The following is a 15,168-nucleotide window of genomic DNA, read 5'->3' as shown; positions in this document are numbered from 1 at the left end:
CTCGGGCACAGTTTCTTAACTGGTCTGGCGAGGGGTATAGAAAGGGGGGAGCCAGTTACACACCTTAAAAAAAATTAAAGTGCTGGCTCGCCTGATCACCCCATCTATACCCCATAGTACCGAACTCCAGCGTCGCCTATAGACTCAAAGAAAGTGATTTATCGGTAAGTACCAAAATCCTGTTGTTTGGTTTTCTTTGAACTGGCACTGTTTGTCCATAGGAAAATGGAATGCTACAAGTACAGAGAAGGTCTTGTTGGTTTTACGCACTCTGCCTGGGTGCTTGAGAATATGTGGTCTGCGACTCTTTCAAGAGTCCGACTTTGATCTATTTTATTCTTCTTTCATGGTGTCTGTTTCCTGCTGTCTTGCTGCAGGTTCTGGTCTCTCTTGGAGAATCACATGTTCATTCACAGCCTCTGCACCCTCCCTATATGCACCTCTTTCTGTCTAGGTCGCGGGGAAAAGAGATTTTCCTATGGAAAGGTGAGACTCACTATTCTGTCACTGAATAAATTAAATATATTGTTCCTAGAGTTTCACTTTTCTGATTACTGTTCTACTGTAAGTGAGCACTTTATTGTGGTTGGGGATATTGGGAAATTATGATATAGTCCTTCATAAAAACATTATGACTGCTATTCTCGTCTATTTTACGGCTTCTCAAGCATGGCCTTTATGTGATCCACACTTTTTGCTTACTGTAGTACACTTGTTTTATCAAAACATATCTGCTTATACTGTTACTTATAATGCTTTACTCTACAGTATTAAAATCTAGTCACACAGCGGTTCTATGTAGATGCTCAGCCTGATTGCTGATTTGTAAACTATTTGCACATCTGGTTAAAATACACAGACCTGATTGTGGAGGCTCTGCTGAGTGAGCAGATTGCATTATGCATATGGAAGCTCTGTGCTGCCATTTGTTAACTAAACCAGTGAATTAATTTGAAGATGGAACATTGAGACATGCAATGCAATTGTTTTGGCAAAAATTCTCTAAATTAGCCCTATGCGTAAGGGGAACAACTTGTTAAAGAGCAGTGCGATCCACAGTCTCTTCTCTGTGCATGCATGTTAGGCAATAGGACCCAGAGTCTGCAGGGAGGTGCGTCCTCAAACCTGATGTGCTACTGCACATATGTACAGTTTGCAGCCATTGTTATAGGATGCGGTCAGCATCCCGGTGAATGGAGCCGACTTCAGAATCCCGATACCACTCGGGAGACTGGTGCCAGAAGACCGACCGTCGACATCTCAAAGGTATGTTTTTGGGAGTATGTTAGGGAGCAGGAAGGCTAGGATTACGCACAAGGTCGGGTTAGTTTTAGGCACTGGGAGGAGGGGGGCATTAGCCCTAGCCACCACCACCCGAGGGTTAGCACTAGCCACTCCCCCGGGGTGTTAGCCCTAGCCGCTATACTCAGACGGGTAGGGCAGTGGGGTAAAAATACCCTCTCCACTGTCGGCTCTTCAGTGTTGAGATGCAGGTGTCAGTCATGTGACTGCTAGCATCCCGACTACTGGTGTAGCATGCCCAACCTATTGCGTACAGTGTTACAGCGCTGTGGAGAAGCTCCTGAGATGAGACACCCAGATACCTACTATATATCACTGCGGTTATCCCCTACTTTATCACTGTGTTCCTGCATACCCTGTTAGTGCTGTATCCGGATTAAGAACTTTCTGTGTGGCCTAACAGTCGGTTTTACATTTACTGTTCCACTATTGTGGCTACCATTCCAATGGGCTGTATCAATACAACTGACCCCAAAAGAATCTGTCTGGATTGTTACAAATAAAAATACAAATGGTAGTGACTGCTAAAACCAAATGTATGCATATATTGGCTGACTGCCATAATGTGTGCCACATTAGGTAAGCCCATTTAACCCGATCACCAATTGTTTGGCTCTTTTGACCCATGTGAGTCACCAAAATGGATCATAACCGTGATGGTTCCTTCACAGACCTGTTGGGGTAGTGCCACTCACAATCAATAATGCCAAAATTGGCTGTGCAGATCAGTACATATGTGATAAACGTAGTAGTCCGTGCATAAATGTTTATATCCTCCAACATTTATTTTTAAAGAACCATAAGGCCCAGTGTGCATATCCTAAATTACATTAATTATTGTTATGTTGAAAGGATAAGATTAGTGTAGACCATGTTGCGGAGATGAGATGTGATGAACTATACATACGCCAGTAGGGGAGTATGCATTATTTTACATGTCTGGGGCAACTTATACAGAAAAAAAACATCATGGATATTTGTGATAAAGAGCCTAACACTTTTTCCTTAGGTCCATTTTAAACCTCAATTTTCTGCAGCGGGGTACATTGTGATTCCACAGGGAATTACATTGGGGTGTAGAGTTGGATCTTGATCCGAGGCTCCAACAGGCTAAAAGCTTTGACTGTTCCCAGGATACATAGTGCCGCCTCCTCTATATCCCCGCCTCCAAGCACTGGAGCTCAGTTTGTAAGTTTGTGCCTTAGAAGTGCTATATGTCATGCTGACATATCGTGCTGCAGCTCCCTCACCTTCCACTAGACCACCAGGGCAAGGGGCACAGGTCAGATTACATAAAAATCCGTTTCAAAAGGCCCCGCAGTACCCGGTGGTGAAGTCCAGCAAGGGAATAAGGCTCTGACCTGTAGGCCCTCTCCCAGCCCCAGGCACCATTTACTGCAAATGTTCCCGCCCTGGAGCTGCATCTCTCTGTCTCCCTTACTCCCTGTCAGCGTTTGGGCGCTATTACACACATGCTGAGCTAATTCTGGGACTGCTCTGGGGCAATGTCTCCTCTGTAAAGCCGCCTGCATCTTCAGTGCTGTGCGTATACAAGACACTTAAGTATTCTACATGTCATTTAGACAGTGTTAGTTAAGAACAAGTGCATTACTACAGGGATATTTAGTACAAGTACCCTGTGATATACATCCATTCTTTACTGTGCATTGTTATATCTATATACCTACATAGCTTTACTTGGTAGTACAGTTACTTAGTATTGCTAGTCCAGTGCAGTTTTGTTGTTTGTAATAAATTCTGCATTGTACATGTGACTGTGTGTGTGCCTATAGCTGCTGTGTGATCTCTATTCCCTGTATCTCACACATATTGCTATTCTGTACCCTGAGAGGGGCTAAGTGCATCAGGGTTCTCATATAATAGTGTTTCACACGATATACTACTTTGGTATTTCTCTAACGTCCTAGAGGATGCTGGGGACTCCGTAAGGACCATGGGGAGAGACGGGCTCCGCAGGAGACATGGGCACTTTAAGAAAGAATTTAGTTCCTGGTGTGCACTGGCTCCTCCCTCTCTGCCCCTCCTCCAGACCTCAGTTTGATTCTGTGCCCAGAGGAGCTGGGTGCTTTTCAGTGAGCTCTCCTGAGTTTGCTGATGGAAAGTTTTTTGTTAGGTTTTTTTATTTTCAGGGAGCTCTGCTGGCAACAGACTCTCTGCATCGTGGGACTGAGGGGAGAGAAGCAGCCCTACTCTCTGAGTGCAGGTCCTGCTTCTTAGGCTACTGGACACCATTAGCTCCAGAGGGATTGGTACGCAGGATCTCACCCTCGCCGTCCGTCCCAGAGCCGTGCCGCCGTCCCCCTCGCAGAGCCGGAAGACTGAAGCCGGGTGAGTATGAGAAGCAAGAAGACTTCACAGGCGACAGAAGACTTCGTGATCTTCACTGGAGGTAATGCACAGCACTGCAGCTGTGCGCCATTGCTCCACACACCTACACATACTCCGGTCACTGTTAGGGTGCAGGGCGCAGGGGGGGGGGGCGCCCTGGGCAGCATTTTGGACCTCATTCTGGCAAATGAACACAAATATACAGCTGAGCACTGTATATATGTAGGAGCCCCCGTCAAAGAAATAAAATTTAAGCGGGACAGAAGCCCGCCGCCGAGGGGGCGGGGCTTCTCCCTCAGCACTCACCAGCGCCATATTTTCTCCACAGCACGCTGAGAGGAAGCTCCCCAGGCTCTCCCCTGCTGATACACGGTAGAAGAGGGTTGAAAAGAGAGGGGGCGGCACATAATTAGGCGCAAAAAAGTATATAAACAGCAGCTACTGGGTTAACATTAAGTTACTGTGTTATTCCTGGGTTATATAGCGCTGGGGTGTGTGCTGGCATACTCTCTCTCTGTCTCTCCAAAGGGCCTCGTGGGGGAACTGTCTTCAGAAAGGACATTCCCTGTGTGTGTGGTGTGTCGGTACGCTTGTGTCGACATGTCTGATGTGGAAGGCCATGTGGGAGAGGAGCGGGAGCAAATGAATGTGGTGTCTCCGCCGACGGCGCCGACACCTGATTGGATGGATATGTGGAAGGTTTTAAATGATAATGTAAATTCCTTGCATAAAAGATTAGACAAGGCTGATGCATTGGGACAGGCAGGGTCTCAACCCGTCGCTGATCCTATGTCGCAGGGACCGTCGGGGTCTCATAAGCGCCCACTATCCCAAATTGTTGACACAGATGCCGACATGGATTCTGACTCCAGTGTCGATTACGATGATGCAAAGTTACAGCCAAAGTTGGCTAAATATGATTATAGCAATTAAGAAGGTTTTGCACATCACAGAGGAAACCCCTGTCCCTGACACAAGGGTTTATATGTATAAGGGAAAGAAACCTGAGGTAACCTTTCCCCCCTCACACGAACTGAATGAGTTATGTGAAAAAGCTTGGGAATCTCCAGATAAAAAACTGCAGATTTCCAAACGGATTCTTATGGCGTATCCTTTCCCGCCAACGGACAGGTTACGATGAGAATCCTCCCCTAGGGTGAACAAAGCTTTAACACGCTTATCCAAAAAGGTAGCCCTGCCGTCCCAGGATACGGCTACCCTCAAGGATGCTGCTGATCGCAAACAGGAGGGTACCCTGAAGTCCATTTATACACATTCAGGTACCTTGCTCAGACCGGCAATTGCGTCGGCCTGGGTCTGTAGTGCAGAAGCGGCATGGACTGATACCTTATCAGAGGAGTTTGATACCCTAGATAGGGATACTGTTTTATTGACCCTGGGGCATATTAAAGACGCTGTCCTTTATATGAGAGATGCTCAAAGAGACATTAGTCTGCTGGGTTCTAGAATAAACGCTATGTCGATTTCTGCCAGAAGGGTCCTGTGGACTCTGCAATGGACAGGTGATGCCGACTCAAAACGACATATGGAGGTTTTACCTTACAGGGGTGAGGTATTGTTCGGTGAAGGTCTCTTGGACTTGGTCTCCACAGCTACGGCTGGAAAGTCAAATTTTTTGCCTTATGTTCCCTCACAGCCTAAGAGAGCACCGCATTATCAAATGCAGTCCTTTCGTTCACAAAGAAACAAGAAAGTCCGAGGTGCGTCCTTTCTTGCCAGAGGGAGGGGCAGAGGAAAGAAGCTGCACAATACAGCTAGTTCCCAGGAACAGAAGTCCTCCCCGGCCTCTGCAAAATCCACCGCATGACGCTGGGGCTCCACTGGCGGAGTCGGGGCCAGTGGGGGCGCGTCTTCGGAATTTCAGCCACATGTGGGTTCACTCCCAGGTGGATCCCTGGGTAATAGAAATTGTGTCTCAGGGTTACAAGCTGGAATTCGAAGAGGTGCCTCCTCGCCGGTTTTTCAAATCGGCCCTACCGTCTTCCCCCCAAGAGAGGGAGATAGTGTTAAATGCAATACAAAAATTGTATCTTCAGCAGGTGGTGGTCGAGGTTCCCCTCCTTCAACAGGGAAGGAGTTATTATTCGACCATGTTTGTGGTTCCGAAACCGGATGGTTCGGTCAGACCCATATTGAATTTAAAATCTCTGAACCTATACTTGAAGAAGTTAAAGTTCAAGATGGAATCGCTAAGAGCGGTCATCGCCAGCCTGGAAGGGGGGGATTTTATGGTGTCACTGGACATAAAGGATGCGTACCTTCATGTCCCCATTTATCCACCTCATCAGGCGTACCTAAGATTTGCGGTACAGGACTGTCATTACCAATTTCAGACGTTGCCGTTTGGTCTCTCAACGGCTCCGAGTATTTTCACCAAGGTAATGGCGGAAATGATGGTGCTCCTGCGCAAGCAGGGTGTCACAATTATCCCGTACTTGGACGATCTCCTCATAAAAGCGAGATCAAGAGAGCAGTTGCTGAACAGCGTATCTCTTTCACTGAAAGTGTTACATCAACACGGCTGGATTCTCAATTTCCCAAAGTCGCAGTTGGTTCCTACGACTCGTCTTCCTTTCTTGGGCATGATTCTGGACACGACCCAGAAAAGGGTTTATCTTCCGATAGAAAAAGCCCAGGAACTTATGACTCTGGTCAGGAACCTTTTGAAATCAAGACAGGTGTCCGTGCTTCATTGCACTCGAGTCCTGGGAAAGATGGTGGCCTCATACGAGGCCATTCCCTTTGGCAGGTTCCATGCGAGGACTTTCCAATGGGATCTGTTGGACAAGTGGTCCGGATCACATCTACAGATGCATCGGTTGATCACCCTGTCCCCCAGGGCCAGGGTGTCGCTCCTGTGGTGGCTGCAGAGTGCTCACCTTCTCGAGGGCCGCAGATTCGGCATTCAGGATTGGATCCTGGTGACCAAGGACGCAAGCCTCCGAGGTTGGGGAGCAGTCACACAGGGAAGAAATTTCTAGGGTCTTTGGTCAAGTCAAGAGACTTGTCTGCACATCAACATCCTGGAACTAAGGGCCATATACAACGCCCTACGTCAAGCGGAGGCCTTACTTCGCGACCAACCAGTTCTGATCCAGTCAGACAACATCACCGCAGTGGCTCATGTAAACCGCCAAGGCGGCACAAGGAGCAGAACGGCAATGGCGGAAGCTACCAGGATTCTTCGCTGGGCGGAGAATCATGTAAGCGCACGGTCAGCAGTGTTCATTCCGGGAGTGGACAACTGGGAAGCAGACTTCCTCAGCAGACACGACCTACACCCGGGAGAGTGGGTACTTCATCCAGAAGTCTTCGCACAGATTGTGAGTCGGTGGGAACTGCCACAGATAGACATGATGGCGTCCCGCCTCAACAAAAAGCTACAGAGGTATTGCGCCAGGTCCAGAGACCCTCAGGCAGTAGCGGTAGACGCCCTCGTGACACCGTGGGTGTTCCGGTCCGTCTATGTATTTCCTCCTCTTCCTCTCATACCCAAGGTGTTAAGAATAGTAAGAAGAAAAGGAGTGAGAACAATCCTCGTTGTTCCAGATTGGCCACAACGGACCTGGTATCCAGATCTGCAGGAAATGCTCACCGAAGATCCGTGGCCTCTTCCTCTAAGGCAGGACCTGTTGCAACAGGGACCCTGTCTGTTCCAAGACTTACCGCGGCTGCGTTTGACGGCATGGCGGTTGAACGCCGGATCCTAGCGGAAAAAGGTATTCCGGTTGAGGTTATCCCTACACTGATAAAGGCTAGGAAGGAAGTAACAGCAACACATTATCACTGTATATGGCGAAGATATGTTTCTTGGTGTGAGGCCAGGAATGCTCCTACGGAAGAATTCCATCTGGGCCGTTTCCTTCACTTCCTACAAACTGGAGTGGATTTGGGCCTTAAATTAGGCTCCATTAAGGTCCAGATTTCGGCCCTATCCATTTTCTTTCAAGAAGAATTGGCTTCTCTCCCAGAAGTTCAGACTTTTGTTAAGGGAGCGAAAAAAAGGGAGAGAGAAGCGCTCATGTGTTCAGAATGGATACTCAATTAATCTATACAGAGCCGGTATAATGATATAAAAATGTATTAAATAATAAGTACACCAATTATAATGTGATTAGTAAACATAAAAAAATCGAATGAAATAAATAAAATATATTTAACGTGCTGGCCAGCAGTTTTCAGTTAGCACATATAATTTTAAAAAAGTCCCTGTTACCGGACCTGAAAAGTGTCAGCGTATGATAAGCTGTAATAAATGTTCCTTAAGTATCAATAGTTCCACTAGATATAATTGTCCTGGAGAGACATCAGCGTATTGTTACTTTGTAGCAATCAAACAGTACATGCAGTACGCTGGAATGATCAAGGTGAAATGGCAGATAGCAGCATTAAACAATTTAAGTCCGATTACCTCCCTGTTGAAAATGCGGTGTGGTCCTACCCCCGGTAACCGAGCGTCCTCGGTGTAAGATGTTGCACGGGGGGTGCCTTTTTGGTGTCACCGACTGACGCGTTTCGTCACGGATCACGTGACTTTTTCAAAGTAATACCTCCTCTCCCACTCGAGGTTACTTTTAAAGGCACTGATTAGTGTCCTCAGCTGTGGAACGTATTCAAAGATTTAAAGATTCGAGTGGGAGAGGAGGTATTACTTTGAAAAAGTCACGTGATCCGTGACGAAACGCGTCAGTCTCCGCCCCCTTTTTCGAAGCTGCAGCAGTGTTCATCACTAAGCCACAGGTGAATTGTCCACTATAGCGGGAGCAGCACACGGGAACACAAAACGATATACCCGTGGTCAGTTACCAGCAACAGCAGCACCATTGCCGAAGCAGGCTCCAGCCACAGAAGTCCGTTGTACCATTTCCTCCTATAAGTGTGAAGGAAGCTACAGTCGGTGACACCAAAAAGGCACCCCCCGTGCAACATCTTACACCGAGGACGCTCGGTTACCGGGGGTAGGACCACACCGCATTTTCAACAGGGAGGTAATCGGACTTAAATTGTTTAATGCTGCTATCTGCCATTTCACCTTTATCATTCCAGCGTACTGCATGTACTGTTTGATTGCTACAAAGTAACAATACGCTGATGTCTCTCCAGGACAATTATATCTAGTGGAACTATTGATACTTAAGGAACATTTATTACAGCTTATCATACGCTGACACTTTTCAGGTCCGGTAACAGGGACTTTTTTAAAATTATATGTGCTAACTGAAAACTGCTGGCCAGCACGTTAAATATATTTTATTTATTTCATTCGATTTTTTTATGTTTACTAATCACATTATAATTGGTGTACTTATTATTTAATAAATTTTTATATCATTATACCGGCTCTGTATAGATTAATTGAGTATCCATTCTGAACACATGAGCGCTTCTCTCTCCCTTTTTTTCGTTATCTTTGCACAATCTAGGGGTCCATACAGCCCCTTGAGTACAGCGAGCGTGGTTCTGATGGATACTTTATAGTTTATTTCATTGGTCAGTCATAGACACAGGCGCTTCATTTATTTTTTCCTTTTGTTAAGGGAGTACTGCATATTCAGCCTCCGGTGGCGCCTTGGGACCTTAATGTGGTCTTGGACTTCCTAAAGTCACACTGGTTTGAACCACTGAAAACGGTGGAGTTGAAATATCTCACTTGGAAGGTGGTCATGTTATTAGCCCTGGCTTCGGCTAGGCGAGTGTCGGAATTAGCGGCTTTATCACATAAAAGCCCCTATCTGGTTTTCCATATGGATAGAGCGGAATTGCGGACACGTCCTCAGTTCCTGCCAAAAGTGGTTTCATCCTTTCATATGAACCAACCTATTGTGGTGCCTGTGGCTACACGGGACTTGGAGGATTCCGAGTCCCTTGATGGATGTGGTCAGGGCTTTGAAAATTTATGTAGCCAGGACGGCTAGAGTCCGAAAAACAGAAGCACTGTTTGTTCTGTATGCAGCCAGCAAGCTTGGCGGCCCTGCTTCAAAGCAGACTCTTGCTCGCTGGATCTGTATCACGATTCAGCAGGCGCATTCTACGGCAGGATTGCTGTTGCCTAAATCGATCAAGGCCCATTCCACTAGGAAAGTGGGCTTTTCTTGGGCGGCTGCCCGAGGGGTCTCGGCACTACAGCTCTGTCGAGCTGCTACTTGGTCGGGTACAAACACCTTTGCAAAATTCTGTAAGTTTGATACCCTGGCTGAGGAGGACCTCATGTTTGCTCAATCGGTGCTGCAGAGTCATCCGTACTCTCCCGCCCGTTTGGGAGCTTTGGTATAAATCCCATGGTCCTTACGGAGTCCCCAGCATCCTCTAGGACGTTAGAGAAAATAAGATTTTACTTACCGGTAAATCTATTTCTCGTAGTCCGTAGAGGATGCTGGGCGCCCGTCCCAAGTGCGGACTTCTTCTGCAATACTTGTACATAGTTATTGCTTCAATAAGGGTTATGTTATTGTTGCATCGGGCGTGAACTGATGCTATGTTATTGTCATACTGTTTACTGGATTGTTATCACAAATTATACGGTGTGATTGGTGTGGCTGGTATGAATCTTGCCCTTGGATTAACAAAAATCTTTTCCTCGTACTGTCCATCTCCTCTGGGCACAGTTCTCTAACTGAGGTCTGGAGGAGGGGCATAGAGGGAGGAGCCAGTGCACACCAGGAACTAAATTCTTTCTTAAAGTGCCCATGTCTCCTGCGGAGCCCGTCTCTCCCCATGGTCCTTACGAAGTCCCCAGCATCCTCTACGGACTACGAGAAATAGATTTACCGGTAAGTAAAATCTTATTCTTTCTCTGTGTATTACAGTCACCACATAACTCTTAAATCCTCTGTTAGTGCTCTGCTTGCAGTCACACTAAACGGGTTTTTTTGTCAGGTAATTTGTCTGCTTATATTGTACTATTACGCCATAAGGTTACGCTTTCATATTCTGTCTGTTAAACAGGGCGATAAATCCATGGCTGATCCTGCACCACGCTGTGCTGATGCCACGGATTGCTCGGAGGAAAACATAGCAGCTGGGGGTTCTATACCCCCAGTCAGTCTGCAGCAATAGGGGCACATCAAGACCCACCTTGGGATGCTTTCTCTAATTTACTGACTACGCTAGTAACTAGACTTTCGCCCCATATGGGACCTCCTGTGCCATTACAGCCACATTTTGTCTCTGCAGTTAATCTGCCATGATTTAATTGCTGTAACTGTATTCTCAGTTACAGCAATTAAATCAGTCTTTGGCTAAGCAAAATCCTAACCCTCGCCCGCCTAGGACCAAGGGGTCATCTAAGCGGGCCATTACTTCCTCACAATCCACACATGTTTCGGATACTTCATCTGATGAAGATGGCGCATATACAGTACTGACACTTCAGACACTGATGCAGATGCTTCTGATGGGGAATCTCTGACACAAGTGGATGTTCTTGGCCTCTTGGAGGCTATCAGGCTGATTCTTCAAATTGATGATGACGAAGAACCTCCAGCTAGCTCTAAAAAAAACAGATAAATTCAAGCGTCAGAAGGTTACTAACTTATTTTTACCCCATTCTGACCACTTGGTTGACATACGTCCAGAATCCTGGAAATATCTAGGAAAGAAATTCTCCCTGTCTAAGAAGATGCTAGCTCGTTATCCCCTCGCTGCAGAGTTAAGTAAAAATTGGGAAACCGCCGGTGGACTCACAAGTCGCGCGTCTGGTGGTGTCCTACCGTCACCTCTCTGAAGGAACCGATGGATAAGCGTGTGGAGGGTTGCTTGAAGTCCATTTACACTCTTGCAGAATCTGTGCATAGGCCCACTATTGTGGCTTCTTGGGCTGCGTAAGCTATTGAAGCCTTGGTTCCGGAAGTTGAAGCGGAACTAGCGTCTGATTTTCCTGATAATGCTAGACAATGTCTTTCATGTATTATTACAGCCTCTCATTATATTCAGGAGGCGGCATCTGATGCAGGTGTTCTGGCGGCAAAACAGTCTACTGCGTCCTTTCTGGCTCGCTGCATTCTCTGGTTGCGGTCCTGGTCTGTAGATCTGGACTCCAAAAAGACCTTGGAAGTGATCCCTTTTAAGGGAAACATACTTTTTGGGAAAGATCTCAACAAGATTGTTTCTGACTTAGCATCAGCTAAGACGCATGTCTGCCTAGTACTACTCCTTTGGCTCCGAACGCTAAGAGTACTTCCTTTCGTTCCTTTCGACCTCCAGGTAAAGCAAAGGGTCAGGCATACCTGAAATAGGCACGCACTTCCAATTCCACTAATCCCAAACCTATACGTGCCTGGGCTTGCCGTCAGCCTGCTTCCAAAACAGACAAGCCTGCTGCATGACGGGGCGGGGATCCGAGGGTGGGAGGCCGACTTCTACGGTTTGCCCAGGTGTGGTTACAGACCACTTTGGACGCCTGGGTAAGGGAAGTCGTCACTCACGGATACACCATCTCTCTCAAGAAACGTCCCCCTCGCCAGTTTTGCTCAACAAACATCCCTTCGAATCAGGTAAAAGCAAAAACTCTCCATTTGGTGGTACAATATCTCCTGAATACAGGAGTGATAGTGCCGGTGCCTCTGGCTCAGAGAGGCAGGTGGTACTATTCAACGCTGTTCCTAGTTCAGAAACCGAATGGGTCCTACCGGCCCATTCTCAACCTCAAGTCTTTGAACAGATTTGTGAAAGTTTCCAAATTCTGTATGGAAACTCTTCGTTCTATTATTCTGGCTATATGGTATCCCTGAACATACAGGATGCTTACCTGCATATACCTTTTGCCATGTCGCATCAGCAATACCTGCGGTTTGCTATTGGCAACCTACATTTTCAATTCCAGGCCCTACCTTTTGGTCTGACCACGACGCCACTAATTTTCACCAAGGTCATGACGGCTCTCCTCCGCCGTCAGGGCATCCGGTTCCTGCTGTATCTGGACGACTTGTTGATCCTTCCGAACTTACCAGAGGTTCTCCTTCGTCATCTGGAACTGACTGTCCAATTCCTACAGGCCTACGGGTGGCTCATCAACTGGAAGAAATCCTCCCTGGTCCCTGCTCAGAGCATGGTGCACCTGGGGGCATTGTTGGAAACCCACAACCAGCGGTTGTTTTTGTCTCCGGAGAAGGTCCTGAAACTTCAGGACAAATTAAGATGCTTCCTAATCCGCCCATGTGTGTCGATACACTCTGCAATGCAAGTACTCGGCCTCATGGTGTCTGCTTTCGACATGGTGGAGTACTCAATTTCACTCCCGCCCTCTCCAGAGGTTAATTCTTTCTAAATGGGATGGCCTGCCTTACCGGATCAGGACTCGCATGATCTCCTTAACTCCGGAGGTTTGCCTGTCACTGACCTGGTGGCTACAAGACCAACAGTTGAGCAGGAGTTGTCCCTTCTGGATCTCCAACTGGGTCCTTCTGACGACTGATGCCAGTCTGCGGGGTTGGGGCGCAGTGTTGGAGCAACACTCTCTTCAAGGTCGGTGGACCAGGGAGGCATCTCTCCTTCCGATAAACATTCTGGAATTGTGGGCAGTGTTCAATGCATTGACACTAGCCCTGCCTCTGGTACAGAAGAGGCCTGTTCAAGTACAGTCAGACAATGCCACCACGGTGGCGTACATAAATCATCAAGGTGGCACTCGAAGCCACATGGCGATGATGCAAGTGTCAGAGTTCCTTCAATGGGCAGAACGCATTCTACCAGCCATAACGGCAGTGTTCATTCCGGGAGTCTTCAACTGGGAAGCGGTCTTCCTCAGTCGTCAGGACGTACACGCCGGAGAGTGGAGCCTTCATTCGGAAGTCTTTCAACTCCTAGTGGACAAGTGGGGCCTACCAGACGTAGACCTGATGGCGTCTCGACACATTCACAACGTTCCGGTATTCGGAGCAAGGACAAGGAATCCCCAAGTATCATTTGTGGTCACACTGGCAATTCCATGGAACTTTCGGCTGCTGTACGTGTTCCCTCCAGTGTCACTTCTGCCCAGGGTAATACGGAAGTTCAAACAAGAAAGAGGAATACTACTTCTAATCACTCCAGCATCCCCCAGACGGCATTGGTTCTCAGACCTGCAGGGTCTCTCGATAGAGCGTCCTCTTCTACTTCCGCAGTGCCCAGACCTCCTCGTTCATGGCCCTTGTGTCTACCAGGATTTGGCCCGGCTGGCTTTGACGGCGTGGCTCTTGAAGCTTCAGTACTGAGGCCAAAGGATTTTCTGAGGCGGTCATTCAAACTATGTTGAAGGCCCGTAAAACCGGCTTCTGCTTAGATTTATTATAGGGTCTGGAATTCTTACTTCACATGGTGTGCTGCTAAGAATTATGATGCATTCAAGTTCAGTACTGCCATTCTTTTGTCTTTCCTACAACAGGGCCTGGACTTAGGCCTTCGTCTGGCCTCCCTCAAGGGTCATATTTCTGCCTTGTCGATATGGTTTCAGAGAAAAATTGGGTCCTTGAAAAAGTGAACACAACGAAACGCGTTGATGTGAGCTGCTCCCTTGCATCACTCTTTGGACTTATACTACTTGGAGACCTGAGGACCTGAACCAAGCCCCCGCCATTGACCCTCATGGACCTTTGCTGGAGGTACACCATCTGATCTGAGGACACTGTCTTTTTACCACCATACCAAGGAACTGCAATATTGCCGAGTGCTGAGCCGCTTAATTACCCTTGGATACACCTGTGGTAACTATTGCCTATTTCAGACTATCAATTTGGTCCATACGGACCTAGAAGGGGACTAGACTATAGGAACAGGTCCTATTATTTCCTCCATTCTCAGACAAATGTGATTGGGAGTAAAGTTCTATACCTTCTTCAAGGTTTTTTTTCCATTTATTTTACTGATTCCATATGGATGTTTTATTGAATTTTATTATAAATTAAACATGTATAATTATTGACCTGCTCATCTCATCTATGACCACTTAGCGCTGATTATATATTTGTATAAAAATTGGGACTCTGCCTGATGTTCTTACATTCACTTAGGGTGTTTTACGGATTCAACCTCCCTATGTTCCTCCTGTGGCTCCTTGGGATTTGTCGGTTGTTCTGGACGCCTTACAAGAGTCTCCGTTTGAAACTCTTGAGTCTGTGGACCTTAAAGTGACTTACTCTTAAAGTCCTGTTTTTGCTGGCTATCGCCTCTGCTAGACGGGTTTCAGACTTGGGTGCCTTGTCCTGTCGGTCACCTTTTCTGATTTTTCACTGTGACCGGGCGGTTCTTAGAACTCGCCCTGGTTATCTGCCTAAGGTGGTGTCGTCTTTCCACCTTACATAGTAACATAGTATCTGAGGTTGAAAAAAGACAATTGTCCATCGAGTTCAACCTATTTGTGGTCTCCTATGCATGATGATTTAACTAAAATTTCTGACTGTTGCTGCTGTCAGCCGTTGCATTTTATCCCTATTTATAGTAACTATAATGCATGACTATGCACCATACCCCTGGATATCCTTAACCATTAGGAATTTATCTAACCCATTCTTAAAGGTGTTG

At 47.0% G+C, this 15,168-nt stretch overlaps 1 protein-coding gene across 6 annotated transcripts in view; it reads left to right on the top strand.

The window, feature by feature from the left end:
• The window catches only part of ENGASE (endo-beta-N-acetylglucosaminidase), a 165,870-nt gene that overhangs the window by 92,882 nt on the left and 57,820 nt on the right, over positions 1-15,168 (top strand). For all 6 annotated transcript variants that reach the window (XM_063960711.1, XM_063960714.1, XM_063960712.1 and 3 more), the window contains one exon: positions 378-486. In XM_063960711.1, the coding sequence (XP_063816781.1) occupies positions 378-486 (109 nt within the window). The remainder of the gene's footprint in view (positions 1-377; positions 487-15,168) is intronic.

The sequence above is a fragment of the Pseudophryne corroboree genome, chromosome 3, assembly GCF_028390025.1.
Source record: "Pseudophryne corroboree isolate aPseCor3 chromosome 3, aPseCor3.hap2, whole genome shotgun sequence".
Classification (NCBI taxonomy): domain Eukaryota; kingdom Metazoa; phylum Chordata; class Amphibia; order Anura; family Myobatrachidae; genus Pseudophryne; species Pseudophryne corroboree.
This window is presented reverse-complemented; position numbering and strand designations above follow the sequence as displayed.